Source organism: Fulmarus glacialis, unplaced genomic scaffold (assembly GCF_000690835.1).
Source record: "Fulmarus glacialis isolate BGI_N327 unplaced genomic scaffold, ASM69083v1 scaffold6816, whole genome shotgun sequence".
NCBI classification, from domain to species: domain Eukaryota; kingdom Metazoa; phylum Chordata; class Aves; order Procellariiformes; family Procellariidae; genus Fulmarus; species Fulmarus glacialis.
In genome coordinates this window covers 12642-28872 of record NW_009217396.1, presented here as the reverse complement: position 1 = coordinate 28872, position 16231 = coordinate 12642, and the positions used below count along the sequence as shown (strand labels likewise).

At 39.6% G+C, this 16231-nt stretch overlaps 1 protein-coding gene across 1 annotated transcript in view; it reads left to right on the top strand.

Annotated features, from left to right (window-relative positions):
* Window positions 1-15595, top strand: part of LOC104078122 (RNA-binding protein 33-like) — a gene marked incomplete at its 5' end in the record, with an annotated part of 38397 nt that extends 22802 nt beyond the window's left edge. The window contains 4 exons of the mRNA XM_009579645.1: window positions 195-404; window positions 1847-2035; window positions 14470-14558; window positions 14756-15595. Of these exons, the coding sequence (XP_009577940.1) occupies window positions 195-404; window positions 1847-2035; window positions 14470-14558; window positions 14756-14804 (537 nt within the window). The remainder of the gene's footprint in view (window positions 1-194; window positions 405-1846; window positions 2036-14469; window positions 14559-14755) is intronic.
* Between the last annotated feature and the right edge of the window lie 636 nt (window positions 15596-16231).

Genomic DNA, 16231 nt, shown 5'->3' with positions numbered 1-16231 from the left:
TCAGATACCGTGGATTTATTTTAGACTGAAGCACAATTTCCCTCGCACACGCCTGCCACGGCCGCTGGTTTGCTTTAGCAGGCAAACCGATGGGCGTTCTCTGTGCTGAGTGAGCTGGATGCGGCAGGAGGCTGCTCAGGGCGAGGGTTTGCAGTGCCTGGACATTGAGCCGCCTGTTGTGTTGTTGATTTCAGCAGGGGGGAGAGGATGCTGGCTTTTTTCACCCAGAGGGCCAGCCCCAGCGGCCCCAGCAACCCCCGGAGCCGAAACAGCAGCCAGTGCGGAAGGTCACATTGACAAAGGGAATGCAACAGCAGCAGCACCAACAGCAGCAGCAGGCACAGATCCATTCACCAGCTCCTCAAGGAGTCAAAAACATCCAGGGAATCCATCAACCTAAAAAGGTGATTTTTTAGATGCATATTGCTGCTAGAAGTTTTACTGTCTAGCTGTGTTGCTCTATTAATAACTAGCATTCTGTTTGTCAATTGCTAGCACAGGGCTGCATGACCCAGGAGATGCATAATTGCATATAAAGCTTTTAATCTAGAGAGGCCTGTTAGTACCCAGCACAGACTGGAGATGCCTGCAGGTTGTTTCATCTGCTGACTTTCTGGCCAGCACAGTACTCCCTGGGGGAAACGCGTGCGTCCCAAGATAGCTACTGTAGGAAATGGTATCCAACGTGCTTTCGGGCTTTAAAGCCAAGAGTTATTCTGAAGTTGTGCTTAAGCTTTTATTCCGGCTGTTTCCTGCATACATAGGAGCACACAGCAACTGTTTCAGGATGCTCTTTGGTCGATCCTCAAAGTTGGTATTGCTCAAAATAGTTGGTGATCTCGTAACTGGATTTTTGCACTGATCATGCACTGGGAGGAGGCAGGGAGAGGATTCGGGTTGCACTGGCGTGTGCCTTCTCTGCATTTGCAAACTGGCATGCTCCCTGAAAATAGCTGGTATTTTGGCTTTTAAGTTAAATCTTGGTTTTGAACTGTTGGACACAACCTTCCTGCTTCATGTAAGGATAAAGTTTCCTTGCTGATGCGGAGGGGCGTGAACAGTCGTTACCCTCCATAGGCTTTCCAAGTAGGAATAATTGAAAAACCACGTTAACTGTTAACTCAATGTTGAGTGTTAACTCTGTGTAATGTTTGTTACCCTGTTTCATTGTTACTTTTCCTCTCTCCGACTGTTTGACCGTTAATTTACAAGAATTAAATCCACACATTTCCTGCTCCAGAGGATACTGTGGTGCCAGATCCTACAGGATTTGGGGGAAAGGAACTTCGAAAAAAATTGTTTTAAAGTTATTTGCCATATGTGAGTACTCCATCCTGATAACAGCCCAAGAGTTGGTAGCAGTAGAGACTGGAGGCACTTGAAGCAGTTTGCTGGTCTTGTGGGTACATTAAATTTATCCATGGGTTGAGAAGAGAAAAGGGAAGAGGGATCACTGATTGGTTTTTTTGGCCAGACTCAAAATGTGGGAGCTGAACACATGCTGCTAATGTGAGCAGTGTTGAAAACTAGGTTAAATATTTTGATCTGAGACCCTCCATTGCTTGGTTGATCTGTGCTAATGCTGAGGCCTTTAGCCTCAATGCAATAGATATATATAAACCAATATATAACTTGCTATCCTTCTAAAAGAGGTTTGTATAAGCAGTGGATGAATATGTTAATAAGTGGCCTTTCAAATCGGCAAACAGCAACAAGCTGTTTTAAGTCAATGCATACTTTAATCAAGTCTTTAAGTAAATTGCCAACTTTTGTATTGTCTGTCAAATGCAGTGAGCAGAAGCACTAGGTAAGTAAATCAAAATACTGTTACTTTTGTTGTTGGCAGGTCATTATGCACGGGAGAGGCAGAGGAGTAGCAGGCCAGATGGGCCGAGGACGCTTGATGCCAAATAAACAGAACCTGCGAGTGGTGGAGTGCAAACCTCAGCCCTGTATTGTGTCAGTTGAAGGGCTTTCTTCATCAACTACTGATGTCCAACTGAAAAACCTGCTGATGTCAGTGGGACCCATTCAGGTAGGTCAACCTCGGTTTATCATTTTTGTGCCAAAAGGCTTTCATTCTGGAAAGCTCAATTAATTCCCTGACACTAAATACAATGTGTGTTTATTGGTAATTTATGTTTGAAAGCACCCCCACCCACACACGCTACACCTGGTAGCAGAGACAAGCACGTGATGATACTGCGGCACGGGAGGTACGGTAGGATTTTGCTAACCATCTCTGCAAAAAAGTCTCCTTCATTTTGGAGTTCTCTTCTTGTACTACCTGTGTTATTTTCTTAGACAATACAAGCACGTCCATTCTATGAGGTTGTTTAAGCCAAATGATGTATCAAAGCAAGTATGTATTTGGTTGCTGTCCTTGTTTTTGTTGGTGACTTGCACCTACTCTCTTTTTTTGACATTTACCTATTCCTGTCGTTGCAGTCCTGGGGTAAGAGCACTTAATGACCACTACCCAGTGGAGATTTTGTACCATGTAGCACTATCTACTTTTTTAGATGAAAACACAGTCTCCTTTGAAGGATTTTCTTTATCTTTTTTTTTTTTTTTTTTTTTTTTTTTTTTTTTAGAAAATTCTCTTTAGGAGGGGCCTGTGGGCAAGGTTATGACACGCACACATACACACTCACACTGGTGTATCTATTGTGAAGCTTCTGTTCATAAACTGCCTCCTGAACTGATGTATCAGTTAAACTGACTGAGGAGGTTTTCAAAGCACTGAAGGGCTTAGGAGGCCCTGTCTGACTTATTGTACATTTGAAAATATCAGTCAATGAATAATGAAATATACAGATTAGGAGACTTTTTTTTCTTGATTTTTTTTTTTTTTCTTTTCAATTTTGGGTGCTCCTTTTGACAGGTTCAACATTTTCAGACAAACGCAATGCATGAATTGGAGCTATTCTGTGAGACTTCTTTATGAGTGGGATCATCTCTCTGTTGCAAAACACAATGGTCTCCTAAAGATGTACACTCTGCCTCACTTCTTCCCAGTTTAGTAAATGGAATAATGCTGAATTATTTACATCGTCAATTCAGAGAGGTTTAATTTGTTTGTGAAAGCAAAAATACTCTCACAAAATACTTTGTCCCTTCATGTTCTGTAGGACTCTAGGAAATTATTCATACAGTTCCAAAGCACATTTATTCAGTGTTTCCTTGCTAAATCTTGCATGAGAATATTAGAAGGAGATTAATAGAAACCCTTCTTGGAAATACAATTGAGAGAAGTTATTGAGAATGTGCTAAAAAATTTATTCAGTACTTGCTGTTTCATAGCAGACTCCAAACTCTGGTCTCTTAATTCAGTCTCACAGACCAATTTAGACGGGTGTGCTTATAGGAAAAAATTGATAACTAATTTTCCAGTGGGATTTGATACATCCCTGTGCCCTACAGAACTTGTATTCTTGCAGCAGCATTAGCTGTACCTTTGGAAATTATGGTTTCTAAATCATCATCTATTTTCACCTTATCAGAGATCTAGAATTAGCACTTGGAAGAGATGCTTCAATTTAGCTAACGATGCAGAAGGCTTTTGTGCTAATTCTGCACTTGAATTTCAAGTCTGACTTGTAGAAGGCTAGATATTTCCTGGCTTGTTTGAGACTGAATGATGTTTCACAAGTATGGATAGTGAGATATGCAGGGCAGAAGTGATCCTTTTATAGGAAGAATATGTGACTGGGACCACTGTATGCAATATTTAGCTCTTTCGGGGTTTTTTTAATGATACCATGTTGTACCACAGAAGTAGTAACATACCAAATGAGGAGGAGGCAGCAGCAATTTTAAGTGCCTTGTAAGACAAGAACTGAAAACAAAATGTTTGAAAATCTGTGTTGTCCCTGTTCACGGTAATCATTTCTATACAGATGGTGCTAGATTTTGAAAGAGTTCAAAATCCAAGAGTGCACGAGTGGATTTTCTTGTGGCTGTAAATTAATGTTTTTACTAATGTTTGTGCTTAGTGCTGTGCAACTGGAAATGGTCAAGAGGCTCTGATAGTGAAGGGTTACTCTACTTGGTTATTTCCTCGTTCTTCCTTTCAAATGCATTTCATATTAGTGACTTGCAATAAGGAGTGCAGAAGTGAGCCACTGAAGAGAGCCGAGTAGTGAATGGAAGGATTCCTTGCCACGTGGACTTTGGGGACAGTAACTGAGAGGCAAGGACAGGTAATGGCCAGCAAAGAGATCTCGGGTGGTGCAGAGCTCTGATCTTCTGAGATGAAGTGTGGCAGCTTGGTGAACTGAAATAGGAGAGATTCAGGGAGATGGCTATTGTGAGAAAACAGCAAGCTGAGAAATTCTAGCTTTTTTGGAAATTAAGCAAGGTGCCCAGGTTTTTAGCTGCTTCAGATGGAATTCAAGAGATAATAAGAGGCAGGAAAGGTGAGTCAGTTGTAGCTGACTGAATCTTTAAGATGTAGTATATCCTGTCTTTAGCTGTTGACTGTATTCAGCAAAACTTTCCTTAATGAACTGAACTCTGAGATGTTGGTTTGCTGAATTTTATTTATCTGGGGAGAAGGGTGTGTGTGTCAAACTCATGCTTATTTTTTGCAACTGTAAAAGAAATTTCAAGTCTGAACCAGAACTTAAGGAGTTTTCCTCCTGCCTGGATAGTGTCTTGAAATAACACATGCCGATTATCCAACACCCAAATCCCTGGTTAAAGGAAAAGGTTCCCAAACTGTAAGACATACACCTCTAATGGTAAGCAAGCATCTTGCTTCAAAGCGTCGTGCAAATGCAGCTCATAAATCTGAATATTGCCTCTTGTGTATCAATTTCTGCAGTCAAGACATGAATGTGGGAATGGCCGCAGTGAGGCATAGCTCCCAGAGGAGGGGAAGAAATACTTCCCAGTGATCCCTCTGCTCTTTGACAATAAGAACAGATTGCGAGCACTTGTCCCACCTGGTACAGGACCTCTGTTTAATCTGCACCTTCCATACTGGTGCATCTGTAGAGCAATTGATCCCACACCAGCTCCTATTTTCAAATATATAGTTTGGCTCCTGATTTTGTTGCATTGTGCTTATCCTGCACATGTTTTCTCAGGAGGAGGATCTTCACTGGCATAACAGAAAGTTTTAACATATCTATGATGAAAGTCTATAATTTGTCAATGGGGTGAACGGGGAGGAAGAGAATACTTTGTTTTTCTGGGTACAAAAGGGTTGCATTTTTATTTTTAGCTTTTTCATGTCAGTATCATTATTGAGGTACAAGTACTTTGCACAAACCTTGAGAAGGGAAGTTGAAAACTTCCCTCAATTTATGATGTTCAGTGCTCCTACCTTTGCCAGCAGCTTGCATTGAGATGATGGCTCTGTGAGTCAGGGTTTGGGAATACCTGGGCGTGCATAAGAGAAGACAAAGGAGACTTTTACAGTTGAAGTTGGAAATTCACCATTATTTCCCTTCCATACCCTAGAAATGGAGAAAATTATCTTTTCCCGTATATGAGCTTTGAAATACCCTCTATTGCCTAATCACTGAAGACTCTTTAATTCTCATCCATGCTTCATTAAAGCTGTTCTGTTATTAACATAGGAGAAAAAAATACCATTAAGATTCTCAAGATACTGAATAGAAGAAAATCTTTGGGGCTCCAGGAACAGCCCCTTAGTCATAGCTGCATTTTACAACTCAAACATCATTAAATTATCAGGAAAAGTACTTCCTTTCAACATTCAGTTTGCTGTCAGACCCTTTCTGGAGAGGATGAGCTTTCAGATAATGTACCTGCAGTAAAATCTGAGTGCTGAATCTAAAATAATTACTTACTACAAATAAAATTATGCATTCCGAAGTGTCGGAAAGTATAGAAGATTCCTGAGCACACCACCAAAATAAAGCCTCCTGGGGACTGCGCTGGAACAGTGACATTCAGTATACATCCATCCAGAGCCCCTTGCTAAAGTAGATTACTAATAAGTTGCAAAGGTCATGAAAAACCCAGCGTACTGGTTTTTTGGTACTCTTGAATCCGGGTTTAATGTTTATACTGTCTCAAGAGGCTTGTGTTTAGCTAGTTATTGCCTTGAGATTTTTTTTGCTAGTTAAAACCTTCAGGTTTTTTTTTTCTTCAGGATGGTGACAGGTAGAGGAGATGATTTGCTAGATCTCTAGATAATTTGAGTACTGAGTGATCGTTCTGTGGAGGTGTTCCATCATCATCTTTAATCATATTTTCTTACATCAAATGGTTGCAAACATAAAAACATCAGTGCAAAATTTCAGTATTGCTTTGTGAAGATTTAAGATCATGAATTCTGATGTTAGAAACAAAAAAGGAAAAAGAAAAAACCCGCTGTTGTATATCAGAGGTGATGATAATGTTGCGACTGTAGCTGTATTTTAAGTAGTTTTACAAATAAGAGTTTTACTCTGATTACATAGTCATTTCTTTTCTGGTCTCAGAAGGGAAAAAAATTGCCATGTTGATGCGCTTCTCTTCGCTTTCTTAGGGTGACAGTGCTACCTAGTGCTCAGTTAGGGTAAAGGCAACTGTCTGCACTGACACTATTCAAAATCGATTAATTTATTTTTAGTATAAAGGCTCATCAGTGGAAATGATGAGCATGCCCAGAACATGAGTGCTCTTGCGGATCAGCAGAGCGATTCTCCGTGTGACACGGCCCACAAGGTGCACAGGGCTGGCGTGGTGACCTCTGTGGTCTTCCTACCTGTAAAAACATTTTCAGCCAAGAGTCTTTGCCAGCTCCATTGACTGTGGGAGAAGACATGGGCAGTTCTGCTCCATCCTTGGGGCTGGGGGAAGAGAAGAGCAGCTCCGTAATGAGCCTGTCTAGTTCAGCGCTGCTGTAGAGTACTATGTGGGCTGCGGATGCCCATCTCAATGACAGGAGAAGATGCTTTCTTCTCATCTCATCTTGCATTCGGAGATGGAAAGCTGAGCACTTTTAAAGGCAGATAGTAGGAAGTCAAAGGTGGCAGAAAAGCAGGAAGGAGGGACAGAAGGTGGAAGAGATCAGTTGCAACAGCTGAGGATAAAATAAATACATTCTGTTCCAGCCTCTATGCCTGGTGGTAGTGGCTAGGAAGTGTTGCTCCCAGGAAAGATGCTTCAGGTGTCAGGAGACTGCGAGGATGATAAAAATGTGTCTACATTTATTGATGGGAGGGAAGAATAAATAGAATCCAATCTTTCTTTTTAGAAAGTGCCTGCTGTGCTGCTATTCGACTTGTTGCACAGCAGGTTGGATCACACACTGGAGATGATGTTGGTTAGGAAAGTTTACACTTTCTTTTTGCATAGACCCTTTTCTAGCAGCTTTGTACGGACTGCCACTCCTAATCCCAAACTCACCGATGAACTGAACGTGTGGTCTGTTAGGTAGTCCATTTACTTCAGTGAAAGAAATTAAGTAAAGGAGGAAACTTTTATTTCCCATGTGTCTCCTATAATTGAAATGAGTGCTCGCTCCAGTCTCACTCGTACCTGCTTGGTTTCCATCTCCCAGTGCTCTGTTATCTCCTCCCTTTTAACTTCTTCCTCTCTGTGTAACCTCTGAGAGTTTTGGTGTCAAAGATGTTTGCTTTCTGCAAGAGATCTCTTGTTTTCTACTCGTGTATGTCCTGCTAATTGTCTCAAGGCTCTTTGTTTTGCAGTGAAGCTTAACTAGAGATTATTGTGCTGCTGTTATCACAGACTATTTCAATATTATTTTCACTGTAAAAGTGTAGATTTAATTACAGAGCGTGTGTAAAGGAGAAATTTGAGGGCAGTGTAGGTCTGCAGGCCTAAAGAAATGTCTGCAGCGGGAATGGTCCTTCTATGAGATTCATGCTTTAGTCACTGGTAATACTTCAGTTGCAGAAAAAGCCAGAGCTGCTGATTATTTAAGTTGTTGAATTAAATAGTATGTTTTAAAACAGTTGTAGACAAACTCTTAATTAAAAGCATGAGTGATCATGAAATACTGGTTTTGTTGCATCTTCCATTCAGCACAAATCTGCATCTTCCCACGGCAGTGCCTAAGGAAGCAGAAAAAGGAGATAATCAAAATGAGTGTGAGCTCTATGCTACCTAAATCCTTTCCATATAAAAAACTCCATCTCAGAGGGTTTTTTTTTTTTTAATGCTGGGAATATCGGAATGTAATCTCTGTTCTCCAGAGTCTAATAGGAACATGCCCAGAATACTTCTGATCTCAGGTTGGTCTCGGGAAGTGCTGTACGGTAGATCTGTACACCCGAATCTGTAAAGTAACCAGTCATTTGAAATCCCCTGGAAGTTATTGTGTGTGTTGTCAATCCTTTACACCTGAGCGGATCCGGGAAGGGGTTTTCATCCTCTGGTGAACGTCTGACTAGGTCAACTTAAAGAGAAGATGTGAATGAAGTTGTTTTCTCAGAGCTGTGACGTTTGGAAGGTTTGTGATATTTCAGTTTAGGAATTCATGGTAGAAGGAGATTCCAGTGGAGCACAGTGTGGCAACAGGGAAATCTCCTGTGGAGGAAACAGGAGTGTCCTCCTGTTAAATGGGAAGTCAAGTGATGTTCAGTAGAACCAGCCCATCTCCAGAGGCAGTGCTGCATGGATGGCCGTTCCCTGCTTCCCCCAACCGGCCTTTCAACATTATTCAGTAGGTAACTGCATAATACTAAATTCAGATCAAATTCCTTATGAGGCATGATACTTTGGGAAAGATAGACTCATGTTTTTATCATTCTAATGGAGAACTTAAGACTGAGGATTACTTCAGTGTTATGTGCTCTTTGAAAATGAGAGAACAGCTGTCATTAGTGCTATATGAAGACCTGTCCGATGCTCTTAGCTTCTTTATGATACTAGCTCAGGTCTAAAACCAACACGCTGAATTACTTTTTCAGAAACGCCATTAATCTGTGGTACTCACTGTATCTGAACATTATTGAAAGAAGGATTTAATATAGATTTGGATGTGTCTCTGTCTAATATATAGTTGTGCATTAGTAGGACATTACTCAAGCCTCAAAATATACACCAGAAGTCATCTAGATTTTGTAAGGGAAAAAAACAACTTACCACCAATAGTATGCAAGACGTTTGTGTTATGGCACTCAGGTACCAGCCATAGCACTGCCTGTTAAGGACTTCAGCCTGGAACAGGTCGCTGGCATGGTCCCTTATAGCGATCCTTGAGGCATTTTTGGAAATGTGGTGTTGCAGAAGGGCTAGCACTTGTCACGAAAGACTGATACTTTTGTGGAGACTTGCTGTAGGTCCATTTGGCTTCATTGGCTCAAATGATGGGCAAAACCTTTTCTGAGCAAACTAAAATTTTGTAAATCTTGCCAATAAACATTGTCAAGCAGAAATACTTTCTTCAGGATTAAAAATTGTTGTGCTTCCTACTAATTGTCACACGCTGAGGATTTCTTCCCCTGCCTGCCCTGATCTATAGGTCTGTATTTTTTCTCACCTTACTTCAGCAGTGATCTTCCCAGCCTCTTGCTGTTATAGTTAGCTCTTGCTTCAAGGCTTCTCATATGATGATTTGTAGGAGAGAGATCCATAATTTCATGCTTCGCGTGGAAGTTTTAGCACCCATTGAGGTCAGTAGTCCAAAAATAAGACTTAACTGCTTCCTTTAAAATCATGTAATTTCTGTTCATGATATTAAATATTAACTAAAAAAAACCCCCTTGTCTCTGAACATGTAGTAATTTCAAATAAATGTCATTAACTTCAGAAGTAAACAAGGTCAATAGACAAAAATGTACAAATACTAGATTAGTTGATGTAGTTATATAGAGAATCATGCAAGAAGAGCTTTTGTTCAGTGAAACTTTTGTTTAACTTGTTATAACATCTTCTCCAGAAGTGGTTAGGCACTATGAAAAGAAATCATAAAAGTTTAATCTATCCTGGTGTACAGTATTGTGTTGGAAATACAAGTTAGATATATTGTGGGCAAACAAAAATAGTACTGGAAACATTATAGGTGAGCATCTATTTTTGTGCAAGCTCTATGATAGCTAATGCACTACTTCAGGTTTTACTTTAAAAATGAAAGATGAATGCTTGTACGTGTATGGGTTTTTACATTAATGAAATACATTAGACAGTGGTACCAATAATTCTGGAAACTTACTAGAGCATTCTTTACAAGTAAGCTGGCTAAAACAGTGGATAGTCTGATTGGTGAAAGAGCATGATTAAAAATAACAGCTTTCTACGAGGTTATTTCAAGATCACCTTGTAGTGAATGTGCGAGCACTCAAACTATCTGAGAATGTTATGGATGCTAGAAATACTGAATGTTATCACTGAAAAAAATGGCTGCCAAATTATTTAAAAAAGGTGAAAAAATGTGTGTTAAATTAGCAAGGCAGCATGATTAAGATATGCAAAATTAATTAATTTTGTATGTATTTTCCTAGCACGTGTATTTGGAATCCACAAAAGCAGAAGCTGGTGAAGTAAGTCTTTAAGATAATGCCTTGAACAACATTTTGAGCTAATGAAATTGCACAGGTTACACAAAAAAAATGTGTTTTCTTCAGACTGTCGCTGTTAACATCACCTAAATGCAAGATCAGCTCTAAACTGCATATCATCCCGAATTCAGGGAGACAGAAATAATCCAGTAGGATGTTCCATTGAAGTGGAACACTAGTTCCTGTGCCCGGCCAATAACCCATCTGCTCAGGGTGGGATAGCAGCAGCTCAGGACCCACACATTCTGGCAAAATCGTACTTACTTGTTCTGTGCCTGACACTCAATGTTGTTAAGCATAAAACTTGGGGTTTAAGTAGTAATGCAAGTAGATATTGTCCCAAAATCAGAACATAAATTTTCAAGAGATCTTTGTTAGCAGGATAAATAATTTTCATACTTGCAAGTCATGATAGATGAGGATTTGTTTGAAAACACAATGTAGATCATGATTTATGTTGAGATATTAAAAACCTTTGTCAGCAAAGATATTTATGGTATTTCAGGCCATGGTGGTCATATCGTCAAAGTAACTTAGCTTAGTAATTGTCTTTTTTCTTGTTAAAACAAAACCAGAACTTTTTTTTATACCTAAATAAGTTGTATATACCTAATATACCTAAAGAAAAATGAAGTGATTCTGCATCATTTTCACTACCATAGTTTGAGCGCAGTGGAGGCTGAGAATTTGTATTAAAACTGTTTGAATTAAAATTTTTCGGACAGTTTCAACTGGAGAAGTATCGTTTGTGTAGTGTTAGTTTATCCTTTCATTTTGCTGTCCTTATTTCTCTCTCTTGTTAAAGCATAGGCATGTGTAGCTGCAGTAGTTGAGAAGACCCCGATGCTAGAAGTTACTGCCTTACCCCTGGGCTGTGTAATGGTGGTGTTTAGGCAGTTCAGCGAAGGATCAGACGGGTTGGCTTTTTGTTTCCACAGTTGTCTGTGTTGACAAGTGAGATTAAATCTGATAAAGATGCTTTTCAATAGACTTATCGAAGAATTGTTGCATTGTTGCCAAAGCAATTGAGTATTAAAATTAAAATGTATTTAGTGTTTTGATTGCTTTTTTTTTTGCTTTGGAAAATAAGGCAGTAATACAACGTAAGAACAGGCTGTGACATAATATCCAAACTAGTCAGTTAATAAACTTTATTAATTCATATGAAAATATAAATAAGTTGTCTATAATAAGATTTAGATACTTGGCCTAATTTGCTAATAAGTCTGCACTATACCAGAATGTCTTCCTTTAGTCAATGCTAATTACCGAGCAGCTTCTTAATAATTTATCAGTATTGGTGTATAAATTGCAAAATACATTTTGCTTTTGTGCATCTCAAGAATATTAATACAATAATAGCTCAATTATTGTGGAAAAAGTCACTCAATGCAGCTTTTCTTCAATTGATCACAACAGGGGTCTGGAGCATAAAGCATTGGGAGAATCTTCTGTGGTAGTTGAGCGAGACCTGATGTTGTTGTGAGGATCATTTGTCTGCAGGAGGGCTGGAAATGGTTCAGGAGAGGGGAGAGAAGCAGGTGACAGCAGGACGTGCAGGATACAGCCAAAGGGATGAGTCTGCGGGTTCTTTTCCAGCTCCTCTTGTCCCACTGTTCTCTGAAATATTCGTCCTTTCAGTGATGCAAATGGGTTTTTCTCATAGTAAAAATTTCAAGTTCTTTGAAAGGCACAAGAGAGCCAGATTTACTTCTCTTGATTCCTTGTTTTTTTAATTGCAGTTCAGACATTTTTTTTTTAACTCTTACAAGTCTCTTGTTTCTAAGTCGTATTATTTAATGGCTGTGATTAATTCTTAGTCTTCAAAACTTAGTCCTTCGTCCTTTTCTAGCCAGAAAAGTGGCGTCAAGAGAACGTGTATTAGATACAGTTCTATAAATCATAATAAAGAGACATCAGCTGAGGAGAACACAAACTTCAGCACCTCCTTCACCCACTCCAGCAGATAACCTCCAGGAGAACTGAGCTTTGTCCAAGGTCTTTCATTGGTGCTTTGTGCAGCATAAGCATATTCTCGTTGGTAAAATGTGCTTAACCTTGTCAAGAGCTTTCGGATTAAAAGAAAAAACAAAAATCATCTGCCAAGTGTTTTGGTTTTTTAAAGATAAATTCCATTCCTACCAGCTCAGAAACTAAGAAGTTGCAGTGACTTAGCTAAACCTTTCCCTCGTAGCAGCTTTCCAAAAACTATACAGTGTAAATAACCCACTGAGGCTTACCAGGTTTGCTGAATCCTTTAACTTCTCCTCAGCTTTCACTTTGCAATCACAGGAGTGATGGAAGTATTAAACTTCTGTGATTTTCCTGGCAAGAGGGAAATTTCCTGTCAATGACAAGAAGGTGCAAGGTAGCTACTGCCAAAATTAATGACTTCAAAATCACAGATAGATAAGTTACAGAAGGAGCCTAGAGCTGAATTGTCAGGCTTAGAAATGAAGAAATAGGACTATTGGGTGCTATGGCTCTTGTTAAACAAGCATCTTATCAATGAGAGTCTTACCTGTTCAAAAAAGATGTAAGTAGGTAATTTTAATAGCAAATTTCATCTAGGCACTTGACATCTTGCTTAAAATGCTACATTAGGTTGAATGAACAGGGAACACATTAGTTGAATTAAAAATTCTTTCACTGAGAGATCTCAAAGTATGTCACCCTTAAAATGTGTCAACGAGTGGGGTTGTGCGTGGTTTCCCAAGGAATAGTTGTTTGTGTAAAGATCTGCGGTGCCTTTTTTAATAGTCTAGACGATTATACAGAGGTTCTGTAGGTGGAATTTAAAGTCCTGGAGACTGACCATCAGAGTGCTGGAATCATCCAAATGTGGGGGGATGCTGCTGAGTTCCAGGTGAGATGCAGGAGCAGAGAATTACGTTTATACATAACCACCAGAAGATTATAATGAAATCTAGAAAAGTTTTAAGGTTCCTATATATGTGTGTGTGTACATATATATGTACATATATATATATAAAAAGCTCAGTACAAAATTGGATTGACTTTATGTAGAAGCTTATGCACAGAAAAGAGATGTGTTAGGAATTCTTTAATTATGCATCCAAAACCATAAGAACAATTGGAAACTGGATGCTGAATCAGGACAATTCTGTCTTGAACGTGCTGCAGCATAGGCCATTAAACATCCAAAACCTTCTGTGAGATACTGGAATCACTGGACCGCTCTCTGGGATCATCTTGGCATTGCCTGGACTTTTCCTGCTGCAACAGGGAGCAAGGACGAGTTCTCCAAAGCCCTGGTTGAGGCATGCTGTAGTTTTGGAGATCTCAATACTACGTAGGGGTTTTTTGATAGTTACAGCACTGTGAAATGCCGCTCTCATGGTATGGGAAGCACGTATCCCATGGACTTGTCTGGGTAGATGTGTGTTGCATCGTTTCCCATTACTAGGAGGATTTGGAAGTGGTGACCTAAGCCATCTCTTTGGAGTCATGTGGTTGTTAGCGTCTGTCAAAAGCTAGCCACTTGTTTTTGTTAAAATAGTGTGAGGATATACAGTCTGGAGATCAAAACCTAATGCTTTTTTCCTGTTTCTGTCCTGTTTAACCTGTGGAAAGCCCCGATCCTTTAATGTACATCAGGTGAATGACTCCCGGGCGCTTCTGTGTGAGGTTGAGCTCTGCCCAGTTGAATGTTTCTCATTCAGTTGGTGGGAGTTTGGCTGCAGGGTTTGGTTCATCTGTATGGATTGAATTGAAGAGCTGTTGCCTTTGCTTAACTAGTGATGGGGTCTGGGTTTTCCAGTTAGTACAGCTGCTTAATGCACCAGCTCAAACACCTTCAGCTGGGTCCCTGACTGCAGTCTCAGAAGTCTCTTTCCACTCCCTGGACACCAATAAGTGTTTCTGAGAAAAGAAATATGACAAAATGTCAGTGGGTTTGATGCAGAATTAGTTTAAAGGGAACTTGAAGTGAATACTAAAAATACATTTTGGCTTTTTGTCTCTGCAGAGTTTACAGATGCTTCCTCAACAACGGAAAGCCATAGCAAAATTTAAGGAGCCAGCACATGCTTTAGCATTTCAACAGAAATTCCACAGGTAAATAATTAAGCATTGCTGCCGCCTCGGTTCCTTCCCTCTCTTCAAAAGATTAAATCAGTCTCCTCTGCTCAATGTTTCTCTTAAGCCAATCAAGCGTCTGTTTATTAGTGACCTTCATTAGAACCTCCTTGTCTGTTCTCCACCCCTAGAATCAGTTTGAGTACCAGGTTTAAATTTCTTTTAACTTTTAACAGGCACATGATAGATCTGTCCCACATAAACGTGGCACTGATAGTTGAGTGATGTCTGCTGAGAGAAACCCTGACACTAACAGAAGCGTACTGTGGAGCTACACAAGACACAGTGGCAAAACCATCAGGTTGTGAAACCTTTCAGCTTAGTCTTTAATTGCTATGTTGAACTACAGAAAGCAGCAAGATGTCCTCCAGAAGAGCTGAACTTGAGAGGATCTGCAAAGATGGAATTTCTGTTCCGTTTGTTCACATTCTGTTGTAACCACGTGGAACTACAGATTTTTTTCAAAATGCTTTCAATGCATGTAGACACTGTTCTTCAAGATCCTACTGTGTGAGCACAGTGACTTGAGAGAGAACGTTTACATCGAAAGATTTAAAAACTTTCTTCTTAGCAAAGAATATTTGATAATGGTTGCTCTTATCTTCAGTGCGAGGTATTTGAATGAAAACTCACTTTTCTAAACAAAACACATCAGTTACGTTGTATATTTGAGAGCACAGAAGGTATTCTTGCATAGATTTAAACGTGGTCTACTTCACTGAATAGCAGTATGCTGAGAAGCTTTGGAGGTGACACTGGAAAATTGTAGTTTTGATCTTTGTAAATAAGTTAAGTCTGTCTTTGCATCTTTCTATTCCAACACAGACTTCCATCTTCTCCTTCCAACTCCATTTATTCCATAAAACCCTGTGTAGGAATAACATTGCTGTATTTTCCCTTGGTTTTAAAAAACAAGGATCTTTGCCCTTCAGTAGCATCGTGGGGTAGTGAACTCCAAGTTGTAACTAGGTTGTTTCAAATGACGTTGCCAGGTACAAGGACAAAGAAATATTTGGTGGCTCACTTCAAAAATGTTACACAGGAAGAGTGGCGCATTCTTAATAGTTCTTTTGGGCTAGCGTTTCATGATTACCTTATGCTTTATTTTGATTATTTTTTTTTCTTTGAGATTTATTTTGTGACTAATGCTGAACCATAAGAAACCCGTAACTGAAAGGAGTTGGTTTGATGTGTTGTTCCCGATAAATACAGGACTATAAGGGTATTGTGAATCTGCTGGTGAACGTGGCAGTTCCCAAAAATTACGTGCAAACGTTAAGGAGCTTATATTTTATTCAAAGTAAAATTCGTAATATTTCCTTTTGGTTAGAACCATCTAGATGGTGTTGCCAAAGGGACAATTTTTTTCAGTTACTTCTGAATAAACTTATTAAAATGTCATCTTTATATTGGATTCCAGTTTTTATGAACATTTCCGTAGTTTTTAGACTGTGAGCTTTTGCTTCATCCTTTATTTTAGGATCCTTTATTTTATTAAGCACTCCACCTACGATTTGAATGGGGGGACTTGCAGAAACTTGCAGAAAATAGGTTTGTTACCTGAGTGACTGCAGAAGAACACTATTGGTATGTAATGCAACAGCTGTGAATGGGGTCCAAAATAGGCATGCCAAGTGTGGAAGGATGAACTA